The sequence below is a fragment of the Oncorhynchus keta genome, chromosome 32, assembly GCF_023373465.1.
Source record: "Oncorhynchus keta strain PuntledgeMale-10-30-2019 chromosome 32, Oket_V2, whole genome shotgun sequence".
NCBI lineage: Eukaryota > Metazoa > Chordata > Actinopteri > Salmoniformes > Salmonidae > Oncorhynchus > Oncorhynchus keta.
Genome location: NC_068452.1, coordinates 13134180 through 13157071, shown reverse-complemented (window position 1 = coordinate 13157071; position 22892 = coordinate 13134180). Strand labels below are relative to the sequence as shown.

General features: G+C 42.1%; 1 protein-coding gene across 1 annotated transcript; it reads right to left on the bottom strand.

Moving 5' to 3' along the window:
* Window positions 1-18986: 18986 nt before the first annotated feature.
* Window positions 18987-22892, bottom strand: LOC127914392 (zinc finger protein 664-like). Its single transcript, XM_052490228.1, has 2 exons — window positions 22210-22892; window positions 18987-20046 (listed from the first exon to the last, which is right to left on the bottom strand). The coding sequence occupies exons 1-2, from the start codon at window positions 22697-22699 to the stop codon at window positions 19100-19102; spliced, it is 1437 nt and encodes a 478-aa protein (XP_052346188.1). The 5' UTR covers window positions 22700-22892; the 3' UTR covers window positions 18987-19099.

Here is a 22892-nt window from a genome sequence, read left to right as displayed (position 1 = left end):
TGGCCACCTTCACTCAGCTCACTGGTCACAACAGCAACACCCACCCATAGCACGCGCTCCAGGAGGTATATCTCACTGGTCATCCCCAAAGCCAACACCTACTTTGGTCTCATTTTCTTCCAGTTCTCTGCTGCCAATGACTGGAACGAATTGCAAAAATCGCTGAAGTTGGAGACTTATATCTCCCTCACTAACTTTAAGCATCAGCTATCTGAGCAGCTTACCGATCGCTGCAGCTGTACACAGCTCATCTGTAAATAGCCCATCCAACTGCCTACCTCATCCCCATGTTTTTATTGACTTTTTTTTGCTGTTTTGCACACCAGTATTTTTACTTGCACATCATCTGCACATCTATCACTCCAGTGTTAATTTGCTAAATTGTAATTACTCCGCTGCTATGGCCTATTTATTGCCTTACCTCCATTCTTCATTTGCACACACTGTATATATATATTTCTATTGTATCATTGACTATACGTTTGTTTATCCCACGTGTAACTCGGTGTTGTTGTCTTTGTCACACTGCTTTTCTTTATCTTGGCCAGATCACAGTTGTAAATGAGAACTTGTTCTCAAACTAGCCTACCTGGTTAAATAAAGGTGAAATAAAAAAAAATCATAACTTTATTGACAACACCCAAATGGATACTGTCATTAATGCGGTTCTTCAATAATTACACATCATTCTTAATATTTTAGCTGTTTTGTTAGTCACATGTTCAACTATCATCAGCTGATCCAGGAAATCATTTTCTGAATGACAGTCAAATGACAAACATCACGACATGCAACAACAACCAAAGTGCTTCTTCATTCATTACTTTGGTAAAGACAGTTATGCCATGCTCCATGTTGGATCCAACATCCCTAACAAATTGATGTTTATAATGTGTTATTGTCTGCTTGATTTATAGTAGGGTCTCATTAGTCTGTTTGGAGACAGAGATACTTAGCTCATAATGTGTAGAGAACTGTTCCTTGATGGTTAGGCTATTTTACAACACACAGAGCTATTTTCCTATTTTTGTTGTTAGGTGAAGTTATGGGTCCTACAGTAGGTCAATGTTATTGTTATGGGTCCTGGAGTACACTATGTGTGTCATGCAACAACAACCAAAGTGCTTCTTCATTCATTACATAGGTCTATGTTATTGTTAGGTAAAGTTATGGGCCAATTTGGCAAACAGTGTATAAACCCTCATTGTCAGGCTGATGGAAAAGCCAAAGAGCATTTTACTGGTTGAAGTGTTTTTTAAGTATAAAGCGGTTGATTTGCGATGACGACACAAACATTATATTAAGCAGGACATTCAAACGAGCCTTACAATTATAATCCAAAGTAGAGTGAAATGCACTCATAAGCAACCTGGAAATGGAGAATACATTGTGAAAAACTAAAATCTTTTCTCACCATTTTTGCTCCAGGCAGATATAGTACATCCATAACTATCGGTTTCCTCATTAGCAGGGAGGTGTTTCTGCAATCAAATTGTGTGGGCATCAACCTCGTGCTACAATTTTATTAAACACAGAAAGGGGCCCATATTGGAGAGCAACAGTCATCTGGCACACTGCTTAGAGTTTCAACAACATGAATAACTTATTTCTAGTCTACAATCTTAGATGTTACTACTAATGTGAAAACAATACAATATGACTATTCTTGCACGTTGTAAGACAATTGTCAAATAATCATTACATTCATTACAGGCGTCAATTGTTATACAACATACGCTGTTGGTAGCCACCTTTCACAGTAGATTTCTGCTGTTGTGGGCCTTTAACCATCTGTATGACTTTGTCATTCACGCAGGAGAGAGACGGGACTATCGTGGATCCTCTGGGGAGCCTCAACAACCTCATGATGCTGACGAGGCAGAGAAGAGTCTCTCCACATTAGAACACCTCAAGATACACCCGCAGAGATCCACAGGGAAGAGAACTCACTGTTGCTCTGACTGTGGGAAGAGATTCACCTCATCAGGTATTAAAATTAATCCGAGAATCCACACAGGAGAGAAACCTTGTAGCTGTGATCAATGTGGGAAGAGTTTTATTGCATCTAGCATTCTGACAGTACACCAGAGAACACACACAGGAGAGAAATATTATAGCTGTAATCAATGTGGGAAGAGTTTTATTACATTTCGCCATCTGACAGTACACCAGAGAGAAATCTTACAGCTGTGGTCAATGTGGGAAGAGTTTTATTGCATCTTGCCATCTGACAGTACACCAGAGAACACACACAGGAGAGAAATCTTATAGCTGTGACCAGAGATAAACTGATAAAAGATCTCTGATCAAATATCAGAAAATACATACAGTGGGGCAAAAAAACAATTTAGTCAGCCACCAATTGTGCAAGTTCTCTCACTTAAAAAGATGAAAGAGGCCTGTAATTTTCATCATAGGTACAATTCAACTATGACAGACAAAATGAGACAAAAATATAGAAAATCACATTGTAGGATTTTTAATGAATTTATTTGCAAATCATGGTGGAAAATAAATAAAATGCAAATTAATTACTTAAAAATCATACAATGTGATTTTCTGGATTTTTTTTTTTCCGTCTCTCACAGTTGAAGTGTACCTATGATGAAAATTACAGACCTCTACATGCTTTGTAAGTAGGAAAACCTGCAAAATCGGCAGTGTATCAAATACTTGTTCTCCCCACTGTAAGTGTTGCGTTCCTTTGTTTAGCGACCCCTACATTTAAATGCATCTAGTTGTAGTAAATGCATCTCTCCAAATTGTAGCTGACTGTCTTCTGCAGGTTGTCCTCGAACCAGTGAGGTAAAAGATATCTCCCATTTCCATGTGTTTTTTTTAGTTGTGTTCGTTTCAATAGCACATACAACCTGATTTCCCCCCCTAATCAATATCAGTGATTTATTGCTACCTTTCAAAACAACAGCGTTTTGGGTGCGTGTGCAGTTTATAAGATGCTTGTTTAAAAAAATACAAGTAATATGATTATTGTGGCAGATGTTTCTGTATATAGTACATTTTATGTTTAGGTTTTCAATTTATCCCAAACTGTTTCTGCACATTGGTTATTGATTTGGACCCAGGCTATCCCACCTAGCACAATGTAATTGAAAAGCCGTTGAAAATAAGACTATGCAACCAAATATTTAATATTTCCAATTCATGAAACATTTAGTAATGATAATTATTTATGCAACCAAGTGACAATTTTTTGGTACAATTATATTGACATCGTGGCCCTGCTTTTAGAATATCAGGGTTCATTCTCAGGTGTACTAGAGCATGACATTGGGGACTGGGCCCCGATCCAACAACATGCCTATCTATTGAACCCTGAAAAGAGAGAGAAGCTCTGCAGTGAGGTGAAAAGTTACTTCGGATATCGCAGGAGTTTCCTTTTTAAATCAGACATGTCCGTGGTATGGACAACTTGGTTACTGATTGTCTCAAGGGTGGGCAGTCAAAAAGTTGTGTTTTGCGTTTAGGCAGTGAGTTGCCATGGATCACAATTTATTTTGACTGTATGGTTTTCCATATCGGAGATAAGTTTTGTTTGGGCTCATTCTATGAGGTTTCTGTGTTTTACACTATAGCCATTACCATATATATCATTGAATATTATCTGCTGTTGGCTTGTGTGGATGTATGTATGTGTTATGCAACACAGCTGACTTGAAACATTGTTAACAGTTTCAAGGCCATGGGCCTTTCTCATGATGGAAAAGTAGCATGAAGACAGGAACTGTTCAATGAGTTGGGAGGGGGGCACATTCAGAGCGGGGTGTTGCGAGAACAAGCGGTCTTTTGTTAGATAACAGGAGCCAGGTGCGAGATAACGGTATGGAGCATGAGAGCCTGGATGTTCTTCACAAGCAAGTTACATCTATCAAAGAAGCGCCAAGAGGCGGGGACCCGCCTGAGCGCCTGCAATAGGCTGAGCAAGTTTAAACCACGCCCAGTCTCTACTGTGATAGGCCAACAGCCAGGTTGGAACTGTCTATCACAGTATAAAGAATACTGTTTTACATACGTCTTGTCAGTTCTCTGTTTTGCCCTGCGATGTGGGACAGAGAGCCCGTATATACGAAAATTGCATTTACCACTTATTGCTTAGCTAATAAAAAATACATTTACATTACATTTAAGTCATTTAGCAGACACTCTTATCCAGAGCGACTTACAAATTGGTGCATTCACCTTATGACATCCAGTGGAACAGCCACTTTACAATAGTGCATCTAAATCTTTTAGGGGGGGGTGAGAAGGATTACTTATCCTATCCTAGGTATTCCTTAAAGAGGTGGGGTTTCAGGTGTCTCCGGAAGGTGGTGATTGACTCCGCTGTCCTGGCGTCGTGAGGGAGTTTGTGCCACCATTGGGGGCCAGAGCAGCGAACAGTTTTGACTGGGCTGAGCGGGAACTGTACTTCCTCAGTGGTAGGGAGGCGAGCAGGCCAGAGGTGGATGAACGCAGTGCCCTTGTTTGGGTGTAGGGCCTGATCAGAGCCTGGAGGTACTGAGGTGCCGTTCCCCTCACAGCTCCGTAGGCAAGCACCATGGTCTTGTAGCGGATGCGAGCTTCAACTGGAAGCCAGTGGAGAGAGCGGAGGAGCGGGGTGACGTGAGAGAACTTGGGAAGGTTGAACACCAGACGGGCTGCGGCGTTCTGGATGAGTTGTAGGGGTTTAATGGCACAGGCAGGGAGCCCAGCCAACAGCGAGTTGCAGTAATCCAGACGGGAGATGACAAGTGCCTGGATTAGGACCTGCGCCGCTTCCTGTGTGAGGCAGGGTCGTACTCTGCGGATGTTGTAGAGCATGAACCTACAGGAACGGGCCACCGCCTTGATGTTAGTTGAGAACGACAGGGTGTTGTCCAGGATCACGCCAAGGTTCTTAGCGCTCTGGGAGGAGGACACAATGGAGTTGTCAACCGTGATGGCGAGATCATGGAACGGGCAGTCCTTCCCCGGGAGGAAGAGCAGCTCCGTCTTGCCGAGGTTCAGCTTGAGGTGGTGATCCGTCATCCACACTGATATGTCTGCCAGACATGCAGAGATGCGATTCGCCACCTGGTCATCAGAAGGGGGAAAGGAGAAGATTAATTGTGTGTCGTCTGCATAGCAATGATAGGAGAGACCATGTGAGGTTATGACAGAGCCAAGTGACTTGGTGTATAGCGAGAATAGGAGAGGGCCTAGAACAGAGCCCTGGGGGACACCAGTGGTGAGAGCGCGTGGTGAGGAGACAGATTCTCGCCACGCCACCTGGTAGGAGCGACCTGTCAGGTAGGACGCAATCCAAGCGTGGGCCGCGCCGGAGATGCCCAACTCGGAGAGGGTGGAGAGGAGGATCTGATGGTTCACAGTATCGAAGGCAGCCGATAGGTCTAGATAGGATGAGAGCAGAGGAGAGAGAGTTAGCTTTAGCAGTGCGGAGCGCCTCCGTGATACAGAGAAGAGCAGTCTCAGTTGAATGACTAGTCTTGAAACCTGACTGATTTGGATCAAGAAGGTCATTCTGAGAGAGATAGCGGGAGAGCTGGCCAAGGACGGCACGTTCAAGAGTTTTGGAGAGAAAAGAAAGAAGGGATACTGGTCTGTAGTTGTTGACATCGGAGGGATCGAGTGTAGGTTTTTTCAGGAGGGGTGCAACTCTCGCTCTCTTGAAGACGGAAGGGACGTAGCCAGCGGTCAGGGATGAGTTGATGAGCGAGGTGAGGTAAGGGAGAAGGTCTCCGGAAATGGTCTGGAGAAGAGAGGAGGGGATAGGGTCAAGCGGGCAGGTTGTTGGGCGGCCGGCCGTCACAAGACGCGAGATTTCATCTGGAGAGAGAGGGAGAAAGAGGTCAGAGCACAGGGTAGGGCAGTGTGAGCAGAACCAGCGGTGTCGTTTGACTTAGCAAACGAGGATCGGATGTCGTCGACCTTCTTTTCAAAATGGTTGACGAAGTCATCTGCAGAGAGGAGGGAGGGGGAGAGGGGGAGGAGGATTCAGGAGGGAGGAGAAGGTGGCAAAGAGCTTCCTAGGGTTAGAGGCAGATGCTTGGAATTTAGAGTGGTAGAAAGTGGCTTTAGCAGCAGAGACAGAGGAGGAAAATGTAGAGAGGAGGGAGTGAAAGGATGCCAGGTCCGCAGGGAGGCGAGTTTTCCTCCATTTCCGCTCGGCTGCCCGGAGCCCTGTTCTGTGAGCTCGCAATGAGTCGTCGAGCCACGGAGCGGGAGGGAGGACCGAGCCGGCCTGGAGGATAGGGGACATAGAGAGTCAAAGGATGCAGAAAGGGAGGAGAGGAGGGTTGAGGAGGCAGAATCAGGAGATAGGTTGGAGAAGGTTTGAGCAGAGGGAAGAGATGATAGGATGGAAGAGGAGAGAGTAGCGGGGGAGAGAGAGCGAAGGTTGGGACGGCGCGATACCATCCGAGTAGGGGCAGTGTGGGAAGTGTTGGATGAGAGCGAGAGGGAAAGGGATACAAGGTAGTGGTCGGAGACTTGGAGGGGAGTTACAATGAGGTTAGTGGAAGAACAGCATCTAGTAAAGATGAGGTCGGCGTATTGCCTGCCTTGTGAGTAGGGGGAAGGTGAGAGGGTGAGGTCAAAAGAGGAGAGGAGTGGAAAGAAGGAGGCAGAGAGGAATGAGTCAAAGGTAGACGTGGGGAGGTTAAAGTCGCCCAGCACTGTGAGAGGTGAGCCGTCCTCAGGAAAGGAGCTTATCAAGGCATCAAGCTCATTGATGAACTCTCCGAGGAACCTGGAGGGCGATAAATGATAAGGATGTTAAGCTTGAAAGGGCTGGTAACTGTGACAGCATGGAATTCAAAGGAGGCGATAGACAGATGGGTAAGGGGAGAAAGAGAGAATGACCACTTGGGAGAGATGAGGATCCCGGTGCCACCACCCTGCTGACCAGAAGCTCTCGGGGTGTGCGAGAACACGTGGGCGGACGAAGAGAGAGCAGTAGGAGTAGCAGTGTTATCTGTGGTGATCCATGTTTCCGTCAGTGCCAAGAAGTCGAGGGACTGGAGGGAGGCATAGGCTGAGATGAACTCTGCCTTGTTGGCCGCAGATCGGCAGTTCCAGAGGCTACCGGAGACCTGGAACTCCACGTGGGTCGTGCGCGCTGGGACCATCAGATTAGGGTGGCCGCGGCCACGCGGTGTGGAGCGTTTGTATGGTCTGTGCAGAGAGGAGAGAACAGGGATAGACAGACACATTAGTTGACAGGCTACAGAAGAGGCTACGCTAATGCAAGGAGATTGGAATGACAAGTGGACTACACGTCTCGAATGTTCAGAAAGTTAAGCTTACGTAGCAAGAATCTTATTGACTAAAATGATTAAAATGATACAGTACTGCTGAAGTAGGCTAGCTGGCAGTGGCTGCGTTGTTGACACTACACTAATCAAGTCATTCCGTTGAGTGTAATAGTTTCTACAGTGCAGCTATTCGGGGGCTAGCTGGCTAGCTAGCAGTGTTGATTACGTTACGTTGCGTTAAAAGAACGACAATAGCTGGCTAGCTAACCTAGAAAATCGCTCTAGACTACACAATTATCTTTGATACAAAGACGGCTACAAGTAATACAAACAACTGGACATGTAGCTAAAAGATCCCAATAGAAGCACAGGAGATTGCTTGAGAAGATGAATGTCTACGATCAAGCAAATCAAACCGTTGTGCTGTAATGAAATGAAATGAAAATGTGATACTACCTGTGGAGCGAAGCGGAATGCGACCGGGTTGTTGAGTGGGAAGTTATATTCGGTAGACGTTGGCTAGCTGTTAGCTGTTAGCTGTTAGCTAGCTAGCAGTGTCTCCTACGTTAAGGACGACAAAATACATAGTATACAATCGGTGACTCATTGTCATATCCTGATACCAGATTCGAATTGACGCAATTCTAACAGTTCCAAGGGGACGAGAGTTCTAGAAGCTAATGGGGGAAAAATATTTTTTTTTCTTGTTTTTAATTGTTGACAGCCAGTAGACGCCATATTTATAATGTGAAATGGAAGTTGTTTTCTGTTGGTGGTAAGCATTCTCTTAGTGTTAGTCTTTGGTTTTTCCATTTATGTTTTGAGGTTGAACTTTAGCACCTGTAGCTCCTTAGCACATCTAGCTCGTTAGCACATAGGACGCACTGATTGGTGTCACCTCGTTAGTCAGTATGTGTTACACCTGTGCTGGTTTGTCCATCTCGTTTGTGGGAAGGTGTTTCACCTGATCTGGTCCAGGTTCTATTTAAGAGTGTCTGGCCCAGTGCTCCAGTTGTCTTGATAGATGTGACGAATCAACAACTTTATTTGCTCCACTTTTTTTGTTTGCTTCCCTTTTTCAAGTTTGGTGTGGGTCTTTCTTTTGTTTGCCTCTTCTTGGGCAGATTTAGTGGGTCTCATGGCGGGTGACTTATGTCCCAGTTGTTGTTACTTGTCAACTTTCAGTGGACACTGTGAGAGCAAGATTATTATAATATTTTTATTGCATCGAATGGTTGTTTTATGCAACAGAATAGAGTTCTTATAACTATTGTGTCTGTGTTCTACTGACGATGGTCCTCTGAGAGGTAACACTGACAAGAGATTTACAATGTCTTTTGGGTGATAAAACCTAAAGAAACCGCATTCCAGAGCATGAATAACTAGACGACAGAAGTGGTTTTAAAACACAGTGGCTAATATACACTAAAGAGTCTAAAGAGCTTTATCGGTTCGGCTATTTTGTCTAGCAAGCTACGGAGGTGTCTGACTAACGCTGCTGTTGAAAGAAGCGTTCTGTCCACTAGATTATACGTCACACCAACAGCATTGCCTTAAAGTTGCACATCGTCATCTGCTGACTGGAGTGGGTAACGCAGTTGCGTAAAATGTATATTTTATTTTCAGACAACAAGTTAAAGTGTAGGAAGCATGAGTTTTTACTCACCAGTGTAACAACAGTGTGGTTAAACTTAGTAACCTAGTTGTATTGAAGATCTGGTTATGTTTCTGTGTTATTACGTACACTACCGGTCAAAAGATTTTGAACACCTAATTCAAGGGTTTTTCTTTATTTTTACTATTTTCTACATTGTAGAATAATAGTGAAGACATCAACACTATAAAATAACACATATGGAATCATGTAGTAACCAAAGTGTTAAACAAATCAAAATATTTTATATTTGAGATTCTTCAAATAGCCACTGTTTGCGTTATTGGCAGCTTTGCACACTCTTGGCATTCTCTTAACCAGCTTCACCTGGAATGCTTTTCCAACAGTCTTGAAGGAGTTCCCACATATGCTGAGCACTTGTTGGCTGCTTTTCCTTCACTCTGTGGTCCGGTTCAGGGACGTCAGTTGGACTCATTCCTCAAAGTGTCCACCTGACCCATGAAATAGTCATTAAAGTAATTTGCAATGTCAGGTGGTTTTGAAATTGAATGTTACAATGGGTAGGATTTCAAACATGTCTGCCACTTGTGTTGAATCAAAGTTGTCCATAGATGTTTTCCATCAGCCTAGATTTAGTGATGATAATATCCTTTATTTTGATCTTGGTCACTAGAAGTATTCATTTACAATAACTGGTCTAGCTTGGTCACTAGATGTATTTATTTACAATAACTGGTTTAGCTTGGTCACTAGATGTATTCATTTACAATAACTGGTCTAGCTTGGTCACTAGATGTATTTATTTACAATAACTGGTCTAGCTTGGTCACAAGATGTATTCATCTACAATAACTGGTCTATCTTGGTCACTAGATGTATTTATTTACAATAACTGGTCTAGCTTGGTCACTAGATGTATTCATCTACAATAACTGGTCTAGCTTGGTCACTAGATGTATTTATTTACAATAACTGGTCTAGCTTGGTCACTAGATGTATTTATTTACAATAACTGGTCTAGCTTGGTCACTAGATGTATTTATTTACAATAACTGGTCTAGCTTGGTCACTAGATGTATTTATTTACAATAACTGGTCTAGCTTGGTCACTAGATGTATTTATTTACAATAACTGGTCTAGCTTGGTCACTAGATGTATTCATTTACAATAACTGGTCTAGCTTGGTCACTAGATGTATTCATTTACAATAACTGGTCTAGCTTGGTCACTAGATGTATTCATTTACAATAACTGGTCTAGCTTGGTCACTAGATGTATTCATTTACAATAACTGGTCTAGCTTGGTCACTAGATGTATTTATTTACAATAACTGGTCTAGCTTGGTCACTAGATGTATTCATCTACAATAACTGGTCTAGCTTGGTCACTAGATGTATTCATCTACAATAACTTTGCTAATCAGACAGATCTGCCCGCTACCTTGGTATCATTATGTTGATTCATTACATTTCTCAGCTCATCAATCCCTGGGGCATCGTTTGACCTCAGTCTGTTTTCTTAATGGGGCCTTGCTTATCAACAAAACTTATAAAATAATTTCATAAAAACACTCAGTGCCCTTTCAGGATCATCCTCATCCATAACTGAACCTCTTGTAGGGCCTTGGGTAGGTTACCTTTGGATCAGGTATTTGTGTTTTTCTCTTGAGTGTCACCAAGTTCTGATCACCACTGATACAGCTTTAGAATAATGCTCAGCCATGTTGGTAAAAATATGATGAACACAGGTTAATGATGTGGTATCAGACTTAGTAAACATTCTGGTTGGTAGTGTCTCCTTGGGTTATGTTACAACCATTGGCTACAGAAATAAGCTTTTTCCTCAGGTTCATGTCTACTATGTAGATCAGGTGAGGACCAGTCCTCTAGGTACATGTCTACTATGTAGATCAGGTGAGGACCAGTCCTCTAGGCACATGTCTATTATGTAGACCAGGCCAGGTGAGGAGCAGTTCTCCAGGTTCATGTCTACTATGTACATTTACATTTACATTACATTTAAGTCATTTAGCAGGTTCATCTTATCCAGAGTAGACTTACAAGGTGAGTGCATTCACCAGGTTCATGACTCCAGTGGAACAGTCACCATTACAATAGTGCATCTAAATCTTAGATCAGATGGTGAAGTCCTCTAGGTTATTCTATTTATACATCAGGTGAGGACAAGTTCTCCAGGTTCATGTCTACTATGTAGACATTTACATTTCATTACATTTAAGCACAAGTCATCCATCCAGAAGCGTTGAATATTCACCTTATGACATCCAGTGGAACAGTCACTCTGTAACAATGAGTTGCATCTAAATCTTAGCTAGCTAGCTAGCTAGCAAGCTAGTAACTAGTTCACTCTGTAACCTCTCCAGGTTCATAAAAAATACTATGTAGATCAGGTGAGGTCTTCACTTCAAAGCACAAGTCATCCATCCGTGAAGCGTTGAATAACAAATACCTAGCTAGCGAGTGACTCATTCACTCTGTAACCTTGAGTTGACTAACAAATACCTAGCTAGCTAGCTAGCTAGCAAGCTAGTAACTAGTTCACTCTGTAACCTAGCATTGAATAAAAAAATAGCTAGCTAGCTAGTGAGTCATTCACTCTGTAACCTAGCGGTGAATAACAAATAGCTAGCTAGTGACTCATTCACTCTAACCTAGTGTTGAATAACAAATATCTAGCTAGCTAGTGTTAGATTTGCGTCAATTCGAATTTGGTATCAGGCTAAATATGACAATGAGTCACAGATTGTATACTATGTATTTTTTATTAGCTAAGCAATAAGTGGTAAATGCAATTTTCATATATAAACGGGCTCTCTGTCCCACCTCGCAAGGCAAACAGAGAACTGACTTGTTTTTGACAAAGCTATTATAAATACACCCTGACAGAAATAGTTCCTGCTTCTGAGCTGGCCTGTCAGAGTAGAGACTGGGCGTGGTTTAGACTCACCCAGCCAGTTGTTGATTGTTGGCGTAGAGCTGGTCCCGTCCCCCTAAGCGCTTCAGTTGATAGATGTAACTGTTGCTGTGAAGAATATTTATGCGCTCATGCTCGATACCGTTATCTCGCACCTGGCTCCTGTTATCTAACAAAAGACCGTTTGTTCTCACAACACTACGTTCGGAATGTGCCCCCCAATTCATTGCACAGTTCCTGTCTTCATGTTATTCTGTATTTTTCCATCATGAGAAAGGCCCATGGCCCTGAAAGTGTTAACAATGTTTCAAGTCAGCTATGTTGCAAAACACATACATACATCCACACAAGCCAACAGCAGATAATATTCAATCACATACAGTGCCTTGCGAAAGTATTCGGCCCCCTTGAACTTTGCAACCTTTTGCCACATTTCAGGCTTCAAACATAAAGATATAAAACTGTATTTCTTTGTGAAGAATCAACAACAAGTGGGACACAATCATGAAGTGGAACGACATTTATTGGATATTTCAAACTTTTTCAACAAATCAAAAACTGAAAAATTGGGCGTGCAAAATGATTCAGCCCCCTTAAGTTAATACTTTGTAGCGCCACCTTTTGCTGCGATTACAGCTGTAAGTTGCTTGGGGTATGTCTCTATCAGTTTTGCACATCGAGAGACTGACATTTTTTCCCATTCCTCCTTGCAAAACAGCTCGAGCTCAGTGAGGTTGGATGGAGAGCATTTGTGAACAGCAGTTTTCAGTTTTTTCCGCAGATTCTCGATTGGATTCAGGTCTGGACTTTAACTTTGACCATTCTAACACCTGGATATGTTTATGTTTGAACCATTCCATTGTAGATTTTGCTTTATGTTTTGGATCATTGTCTTGTTGGAAGACAAATCTCCGTCCCAGTCACAGGTCTTTTGCAGACTCTATCAGGTTTTCTTCCAGACTGGTCCTGTATTTGGCACCATCCATCTTCCCATCAATTTTAACCATCTTCGCTGTCCCTGCTGAAGAAAAGCAGGCCCAAACCATGATGCTGCCACCACCATGTTTGACAGTGGGGATGGTTTGTTCAGGGTGATGAGCTGTGTCGCTTTTACGCCAAACATAACGTTTTGCATTGTTGCCAAAAAGTTCAATTTTGGTTTCATCTGACCAGAGCACCTTCTTCCACATGTTTGGTGTGTCTCCCAGGTGGCTTGTGGCAAACTTTAAATGACACTTTTTATGGATATCTTTAAGAAATGGCTTTCTTCTTGCCACTTCCATAAAGGCCAGATTTGTGCAATAAACGACTGATTGTTGTCCTATGGACAGAGTCTCCCACCTCAGCTGTAGATCTCTGCAGTTCATCCAGAGTGATCATGGGCCTCTTGGCTGCATCTCTGATCAGTCTTCTCCTTGTATGAGCTGAAAGTTTAGAGGGACGGCCAGGTCTTGGTAGATTTGCAGTGGTCTGATACTCCTTCCATTTCAATATTATCGCTTGCACAGTGCTCCTTGGGATGTTTAAAGCTTGGGAAATCTTTTTGTATCCAAATCCGGCTTTAAACTTCGTCACAACAGTACTTCTTCATGATGCTCTCTGCGCTTTTAACGGACCTCTGAGACTATCACAGTGCAGGTGCATTTATACGGAGACTTGATTACACACAGGTGGATTGTATTTATCATCATTAGTCATTTAGGTCAACATTGGATCATTCAGAGATCCTCACTGAACTTCTGGAGAGAGTTTGCTGCACTGAAAGTAAAGGGGCTGAATTATTTTGCGCGCCCAGTTTTTGATTTGTTAAAAAAGTTTGAAATATCCAATAAATTCCACTTCATGATTGTGTCCCACTTGTTGTTGATTCTTCACAAAAAATACAGTTTTATATCTTTATGTTTGAAGCCTGAAATGTGGCAAAAGGTCGCAAAGTTCAAGGGGGCCGAATACTTTCGCAAGGCACTGTATATGGTAACGGGCTAGAGTGCATAACACAGAAACCTCATACTAGCCAACTAGTTTACCAAAACAGAAAATAGGACTCAGAGAATATATCAACATTGTGACCTTGTCTGTGTCCTCCATCTTCACAATCTGGGCTTGAACCAGGGACCCTCTGCACAGACAACTGCCTCCCCCGAAGCATCGAACCACTACTTCAAGGGCTCAGAGCGAGTGGCGTCACCGATTGAACCACTATCAGCACGCACCATCGCTAACTAGCTAGCCTAAAGACAAAAACAACTTTGTCATATTTAAAAAAAATATGACAAAAACAACTTTGTCATATTTTTTAAAAATAAAGTGGTGATCTGCACTTGCTACATCAGTTTGTTCCACTCACGAATGCATTATATGTACCCATTGATTATTGAAGAATATAACTTGTTTCTTGAGTTTTGTTCAACCGTCGTACCCCGTCAGAACCCAAACTATAAACTACTCGGTCGGGGCGTTGGGTTTGAGCCTGAAGGTAGGGAGGGGCAGTTCCCCTTGCTGCTCCGTAGGCAAACACCTTGTAGTGTGAGTGTGCGTAGGAGCAGGGTGACATGGGAGAACTTGGGAAGGTTGAACACCAGGCGGGCTGGATAAATTAATGGCACAAACGGGGAGCCCAGCAAACTGGTAGCCCAGCAAACTGTTATTCTGGTTAAACAGTGAGAGACTAGTTTATTATGGACGAACAGTCTAACAGTTTGAATGACACAACTCCTGTTATTCTGGTTAAATAGTGAGAGACTAGTTGATTAAGGAGTGGGGATTTTTTGACAATTAGGAAATAATATGTCATGTTTTACTCGTACCTCAGCCAGCATTGTGAATGGTTAGGAAACAATATGTCATGTTTTACTGGTACCTCAGCCAGCATTGTGAATGGTTAGGAAACAATATGTCATGTTTTACTGGTACCTCAGCCAGCATTGTGAATGGTTAGGAAACAATATGTCATGTTTTACTCGTACCTCAGCCAGCATTGTGAATGGTTAGGAAACAATATGTCATGTTTTACTCATACCTCAGCCAGCATTGTGAATGGTTAGGAAATAATATGTCATGTTTTACTCGTACCTCAGCCAGCATTGTGAATGGTTAGGAAATAATATGTCATGTTTTACTCGTACCTCAGCCAGCATTGTGAATGGTTAGGAAATAATATGTCATGTTTTACTCGTACCTCAGCCAGCATTGTGAATGGTTAGGAAACAATATGTCATGTTTTACTCATACCTCAGCCAGCATTGTGAATGGTTAGGAAATAATATGTCATGTTTTATTCATACCTCAGCCAGCATTGTGAATGGACATACTAGACCATTCACAATGGTGGACATTGGGTGGTTCTGTGGTTATAAGTTAATGAATGACCTTGGAATACATTTCTGGCCATGCTGGCAGGGTCTGAAGCAAACCCAATGTCCACCTGGCACACTGGCAGGATCTGAATAAAACCCAATGTCCACCTGGCACACTGGCAGGATCTGAATAAAACCCAATGTCCACCTGGCACACTGGCAGGGTCTGAATCAAACCCAATGTCCACCTGGCACACTGGCAGGGTCTGAATAAAACCCTATGTCCACCTGGCACACTCTGAATAAAACCCAATGTCCACCTGGCACACTGGTAGGGACAGAATCAAACCCAATGATAACCTGGCACACTGACAGGGTCTGAATTAAACCCAATGTCCACCTGCTACACTCTGGGCTTAACTTTGCTGTCTCTTTCCACGAAACATGGACACCAAGTGCTTGGGAACCTAACAAGTCTTCAGGCAAGGTTACTCATGTGGTTAACTAAACCACCTCTATTAGACTTCACCTGAGTTTAGGTTGGGGAAACCGTGGAGGAGAGGGCTTTGGACCTCATCTCAGTGAGTTCAGGGAAACCGTGGAGGAGAGGGCTTTGGACCTCATCTCAGTGAGTTTAGGTTAGGGAAACCACGGAGGAGAGTTTAGGTTGAGTTTTGGACCTAGTTCATGTCATTGAGGAGGAGAGAGCAGCTGTAACACAGTACCTGGTCTAGTACATGACATTGAGGAGGAGGGAGCAGCTGTAACACAGTACCTGGTCTAGTACATGACATTGAGGAGGAGGGAGCAGCTGTAACACAGTACCTGGTCTAGTACATGACATTGAGGAGGAGAGCAGCTGTAAAACAGTGTCGTGTCTTTGGCTATGCCAGATTAAGTGATATGACATGCTATTCTATAAAATAATTTATCCGTAATTAATATCACCTGATTGAGCTAATCGTGTAAATGTAGTTAACTAGAGAGTCGGGCACCACAAAATAATATTTATAGAGCTGCTATCTTCAGAATAAACTCTTAAAGACCTAGTAATATTTTACATTAATCTTCATTTTACTTCAGTCTCATAATCTGAAAGAACCCTCAGCAATACAAATTTGGGTTTAATCATTTATTTACTAAATACCTAACTATTCACACATAATTCATATACACATAATTAAATCATAACTTGATTACAAATTACGTCATAGGAAAACGTCCCTAGTGGGCGGAACAGATATGACGGCTTGTTACACAAAGGAAAAGGGGCTGGGTTGAGTGAAAGAGAAGGAAGACAGGAACAAAGGCGAGGGCGTGTTATCGTAAATACAGTATCTTATGCATTCTAAATTACCGCCCATTTGGAAAAGGAAAATGCAATAAATATTTACTCTGAGCTGCGCTTCAGTAGGTTGGTGGTAGTTGGAAGGCCGTGTTGCCAAACCGAGTCCTCTGAAGAATGTCTCTGCTTGTCAATTGGATACGTTGTAGTAACTTTGTTGTGTGATAGACGGGATACTCTGTCTGTTCCTTCTTAATCTGTGGTCGCTAACTCAACAGCTAGGAGGTATCACTTCTGTAGTGAATAAGAGTTCAAAGTTCATACCATTCGCAACCAAAGCTCCTGCTGATGTTGGCTTTGTCCTGTAGTTATTTTCTGAACCATTCTGAACCATAGGATCGTCATCCTACCTCATTGGAACAGGAAGTTCTGTTGTCAGGGCTTTATATAGGAAGGGAGAGGAGGATGTGTTTGAATAGTTTTATAGCCCTTGTCCCTTCACAGGGGTGGGCCACTGATTGAGCAGCCCTATCTTATGAAAACCCAAATGTCACTTTTTAGAAGCTAAAATCACATTTCATCCCATCACAAATAATTGCATATTCAAACATTTAAATTGAACAACAATTCCATGTGAATCCGATAACTCTGATGTGTAGACTTTCCACTGTAGAGTTTGTCATCTTATCATTGGTGAGAATGTCTCAGATACCACCGCATATGTTCAACTGTTCGGATTACCAGAATATAGTTCACCCCCCCCCCACATTCTGACGTTTTGTTTTCTTTCAAGTTATTAACTAATGATGAACACAAGTTCACAGATGTGTGAGTGCTTTACCCATTTCTAACAGTATCATTTCAAATGGAGAAAACATCTCAGCAAAATGGATACAATATGGGAGGATTAGCCAATCCTGTTTCAGTATCGAAATTACAAACCACATGAACAAGTACAATGGACATGTCTATGAAGCCAATACGAATCCATCATGTCTGCATTGGACACACCTATGGGCCAGCAGGTCGCCTAGTGGTTAGAGCATTGGGCCAGAAACCAAAAGGTTTGTGGATCGAATCCCGAGCTGACAAGGTAAAAATCTGTCGTTCTGCCCCTGAACAAGGGAGTTAACCCAATGTTCCATGGTAGGCTGTCATTGTAAATAAGGATTTGTTCTTAACTGCCTTGCCTAGTAAAAATAAAGCTTAAAATAAGCAGAATTAAATATCCACAATATTCATTCTGTGGGTTCTAGATTGACTCAGACTGTCAGCCAGACAGTGATTGTGCAAAATCAGAGTAACAACCACATAAAACAGACAAACAGGGAATGTTCAATGACCCACTATACTTCATTCTGTGAATCACCACTTTATTTCCTATCATAAAGAACACCTGTGGAAATGGGTAGTGGATTTAGACATCCATCCGACTCCAAAACAAGACATGATTGAATAGTTGGATAGTGTCTAATCCAAATAATCAACACAATGTCAGGTGTTAGGGCAGGGCTGGAACAGAAACCTGCACACCCAGTAGCTAGATCTCTAGCAGGATCTCTAGGTCTGTGAATCGTTGCTTTAACAGTATTGGTGTCGTCATACAACTTATTCTAACAGTAAACCAATAAAGTATTCAGACCCCTTGACTTTTTCCACATTTTGTTACGTTACAGCCTTATTCTAAAATGGATTAAATAATATTTTCCTCATCAATCTACAAACAATACCCCATAATGACAAAGTGAAAAACAGAAATACCTTATTTACATACGTATTCAGACCCTTTGCTATGAGACTCGAAATTGAGCTCAGGTGCATATTGTTTCCATTGATCGTCCTTGTGATGTTTCTACAACTTGATTGGAGTCCACCTGTGGTAAATTCAATTGATTGGACATGATTTCTTAAGGCACACACCTGTCTATATAAGGTCCCACAGTTCATTTCAGAGCAAAAAAACAAGCCGTGAGATCAAAGGAATTGTCCTTAGCGCTCTGAGACAGGATTGTGTCGAGGCACCAAAAAATGTCTGCAGCATTGAAGGTCCTCAAGAACACAGTGGCCTCCTTCATTCTTAAATGTAAGAGGTTTGGAACCACCAAGGCTCTTCAAACCGAGCAATCAGGGGAGAAGGGATGTTCAATGACCAAGAACCCGCTGGTCACAATGACAGAGCTCCAGAGTTCCTCTGTGGAGATGGGAGACCCTTCCAGAAGGACAACCATCTATACAGCAATCCACAAATCAGGCCTTTATGATAGATTGTCCAGATGGAAGCCACTCCTCAGTAAAAGGCATATGACAGCCCACTTGGAGTTTGCCAAAAGGCACCTAAAGGACTCGCAGACCATGAGAAACAAGATTCTCTGGTCTGATGAAACCAAGATTGAACTCTTTGGCCTGAATGCAAAGCATCACGTCTGGAGGAAACCAGGCACCATCCCTACGGTGAAGCACGGTGGTGGCAGCATCATGCTGTGGGGATGTTTTTCAGTGGCAGGGACTGGTAGACTAGTCAAGATTGAGGGAAAGATGAACGGAGCAAAGTACAAAGATGTTTCTACTGATGAAGCTCATATCCATATCACACTGAAATCAATAGAACAGGGGGCAAACAATTAGGGTTCTCCATTGTGACATAATTAAAATACTCCTACTACAATGTTAAAACATTCTACACTGTGACATTTCATTGATATCATGAAACAACTCCTTCATGTATGTATTTTCTGATGTTTGATCAGCGATCTTTTATCAGAGTATCTCTTGTCACATTGATCACAGCTATGAGGTTTCTCTCCTGTGTGTGTTCTCTGGTGTTCAATAAGCCGGCTAGATGTAACAAAACTCTTCCCACATTGATCACAGCTATGAGGTTTCTCTCCTGTGTGTATTCTCTTGTGTACAATAAGACTACTCGATTTAGTAAAACTCTTCCCACATTGATCACAGCTATACGGTTTCTCTCCTGTGTGTGTTCTCTGGTGTGATACCAGGTTGCTTGACTGAGTAAAAGTCTTCCCACATTGATCACAGTTATAAGATTTCTCTCCTGTGTGTTTTCTCTGGTGTGATAACAGGCTGCCTAAGTGAGTGAAACTCTTCCCACATTGAGTACAGCTAAGAGGTTTCTTTCCTGTGTGTGTTCTCTGGTGTACAATCCATTGGCTAGATGTAGTGAAACTCTTCCCACATTGAGTACAGCTATATGGTTTTTCTCCTGTATGTGTTCTCTGATGTATAGTCAGACAGCTAGATATAGTAAAACTCTTCCCACATTGATCACATCTATAAGGTTTCTCTCCAGTGTGAATTCTCATGTGTACTTTTAGTGATTTTAATCTTAAGTAACTTTTCCCACAATCAAAACAGTGGTGAGATTTCTCTCCAGTGTGAATTCTCAGGTGTACTTTTAGTGAATTAGATCTTGAGAAACGTTTCCCGCAGTCAGAGCAGCAGTATGGTTTATCTCCTGTGTGGACTTGCTGGTGTATTTTAAGTTCTGATGAAGATTTGCAACATTTCCCACAGGCAGAGCAGCAAATAGATTTCTTCCCTGTGGGTCTCTGCTGTTGTTTCTTGAGGTGTTCTGATGTGGAGAGACTCTGCTCTGCCTGTTGTTGAGGCTCCCCAGAGGATCCACGATAGTCCTGTATCTCTCCTGTGTGAACAACAAGTCAGACACATGGTTTAAGGCCCACAACAGCAAAAACCCATTGTAAAACGTGATGCCAACAGCGTAGCCATGTTGTTGTTCAAACAATAGACAAAATTATTTGACAAATGTCTTAAAATGAGCAAAAAGTCATAATTTGTCTTGTTTTCACATTAGCAGTAACATCGATGATTGTAAGCTAGAAATAAGTTATTAAGTTGTTGAAATCCTAAGCAATGTGCCAGACAACTTTTGGTCTCCAATATAGACCCCTTACTGTGTTTGCTAAAATTGGCACACGAGGGCGATGCACACGCAATTTGGTTGCAGAAACTCCTCCATGCTAATGCGGAAACACCAACATAGACCCACCGTAGGACCCATAACTTCACCTAACAACAACATAGACCTAGTTAGTGTAGGACCCATAAGTTCACCTAACAATAACATAGACCTACTGTAGGACCCATAACTTCACCTAACAATAACATAGGCCTACTGTAGGACCCATAACTTCACCTAACAATAACATAGACCTACTGTAGGACACATCACTTCCCCTAATAACAACATACACCTACTTTAGGACCCATAACTTCACCTAACAATAACATAGACCTACTGTAGGACCCATAACTTCACCTAACAATAACATAGACCTACTGTAGGACACATAACTTCACTTAACAATAACATAGACCTACTGTAGGACACATAACTTCCCCTAACAACAACATATACCTACTGTAGGACCCATAACTTCACCTAACAATAACATAGACCTACTGTAGGACCCATAAGTTCACATAACAATAACATAGACCTAGGACTACAAATCATTTAATATTTCAGGTGAAACATGGAAACTAAAATGTCTTTGTCATAAAACTGTCTTTACCGACGTAAATGAATGAAGAAGCACTTTGGTTGTTGTTGCATGTCGTGATGTTTGTCATGTGACTGGCATTCAGAAAATTATTTCCTGGATCAGCTGATGATAGTTGAACATGTTTCTGTAACTAAACAGCTACAGTATTAAGAATGATGTGTAATTATTGAAGAACCGCGTTAATGACAGTATCCATTTGGGTGTTGTTAATAAAGTTAAGGTGACTCGGTTAGAACCATTGAATTTTGCAAACTCTGAAAATAAATTGGCTGAATATTATACAATGACTTATCAACAGCTCTAACAATTTGACCCCCACAGGAAATCTTCACTGGCAATTCTAGAATATACTATATATCCTAGAAACCTGGTTAAACTATCATTATGACATCATGGATGAATTCTAGAATATACTATATAGCCTCGAAACCTGGTTAAACTATAATTATGACATCATGGATGGCCAGTCCTTGTACTCATAGTGTAGTGAATACAGGGGGAGCCCTGAGCTGGACTCAAACCTGGGTCCAGTGACTGTCAAGCCAACACCTTATAACAGTTAAGCCAAGATGTCCCTATGAACTTGAGAGTGGTTACATGTCTCCAGTCCCATCACTCAGCTGTTTACCATACCAAGTCTCTTGGCAGCCATTTTGTTGCTGTTTAAATACTAGGTTGTCCCTTTAAAAAGCCACAGATCAATCAACCAATCTGCAGTTGAAACAATAACAAAGCAGTCATTCCACAACTGTTTTGGTAATAAGATGATGGAGAAATTGAACAGACCTATGGATGCAAGGACTGACCATCCATGATATCAACATTATAGTTTTGACCATGTTGAGGCTGTTGATTTACATTGTTTCTAAACATTGGAGTAAAAAAACATATATATTTTTTTAACCTGTATTTTACTAGGCAAGTCAGTTAAGAACAAATTCTTATTTCCAATGACGGCCTAGGAACAGCGGGTTAACTGCCTGTTCAGGGGCAGAACGTCAGATTTGTACCCTGTCAGCTTGGGGGTTTGAACTTGCAACCTTCCGGTTACTAGTCCAACGCTCTAACCACTAGGCTACCCTGCCGCCCCGGTTCTGATGGGGTACAACAGTTGAACTAAGCTCATGAGGCATGTGTTATATTCTTCAAGAATCATTGGCTATAAATAAATAATTTAAAAGTCAAAATAAGGATGTAGCAATTGCAGATTTCCCCTTTAACACCAAACATCAGTTCAACAACTGCAGAGTTTGTACCTCTGTATTTAAGACAGTACTTACCAGTAGTAATCACGGCCCGGTTTCTCAAACCTATCTTATGGCTAAGTTCATCGTTAGAACCACTGGATGTTTGGGAAATCGGGCCCAGATATCCAGTTTCCTCCTCTTCCGATGTGGCCGTAATCTCCCCCCTTTTCACTTCAAAAACTGCATCCTCCTCTTCTTTTACTGTAACATCCTCCTTCACTCTGAACGCGTCTTCCTCTTCTTTCACCGAAACGTCTTTCTCTTCTTCTTTCCCTGTAACAGCCTCACTCTCTACTTGTTTTTGTATCGTAACATCCTTCTCTTCCTCCTCTTCTTTTACTGTAACATCCTCCTCCTCTTTCACTGAAACGTCTTTCTCTTCTTTAACTATAACAGCCTCACTCTCAACTTCTTGTTTTACTGTGACATCCTTCTCTTCCTCCTCCTCTTTGACGAGAGCTTCTTTCTCCGTCCAGCAGACATCCTCTTCTTTAGCAGAAGGAGAGTAGCTTAGTGAACTCATGGTCGGAGATGTTAGCTAGCTAGGCTAATGCTAACGTAAACAGCCCGCTAGCTGAATAATAACAACATAAATCGTATAACTTTAAAACACAGTGGCTAATACCCACGAAAGCGTCTAAAGAGCTTTATTGGTTCGGCTATTTTGTCTAACAACCTACCGAGGTGGCTGACTAACTGTTGCTGCTGTTGAAAGA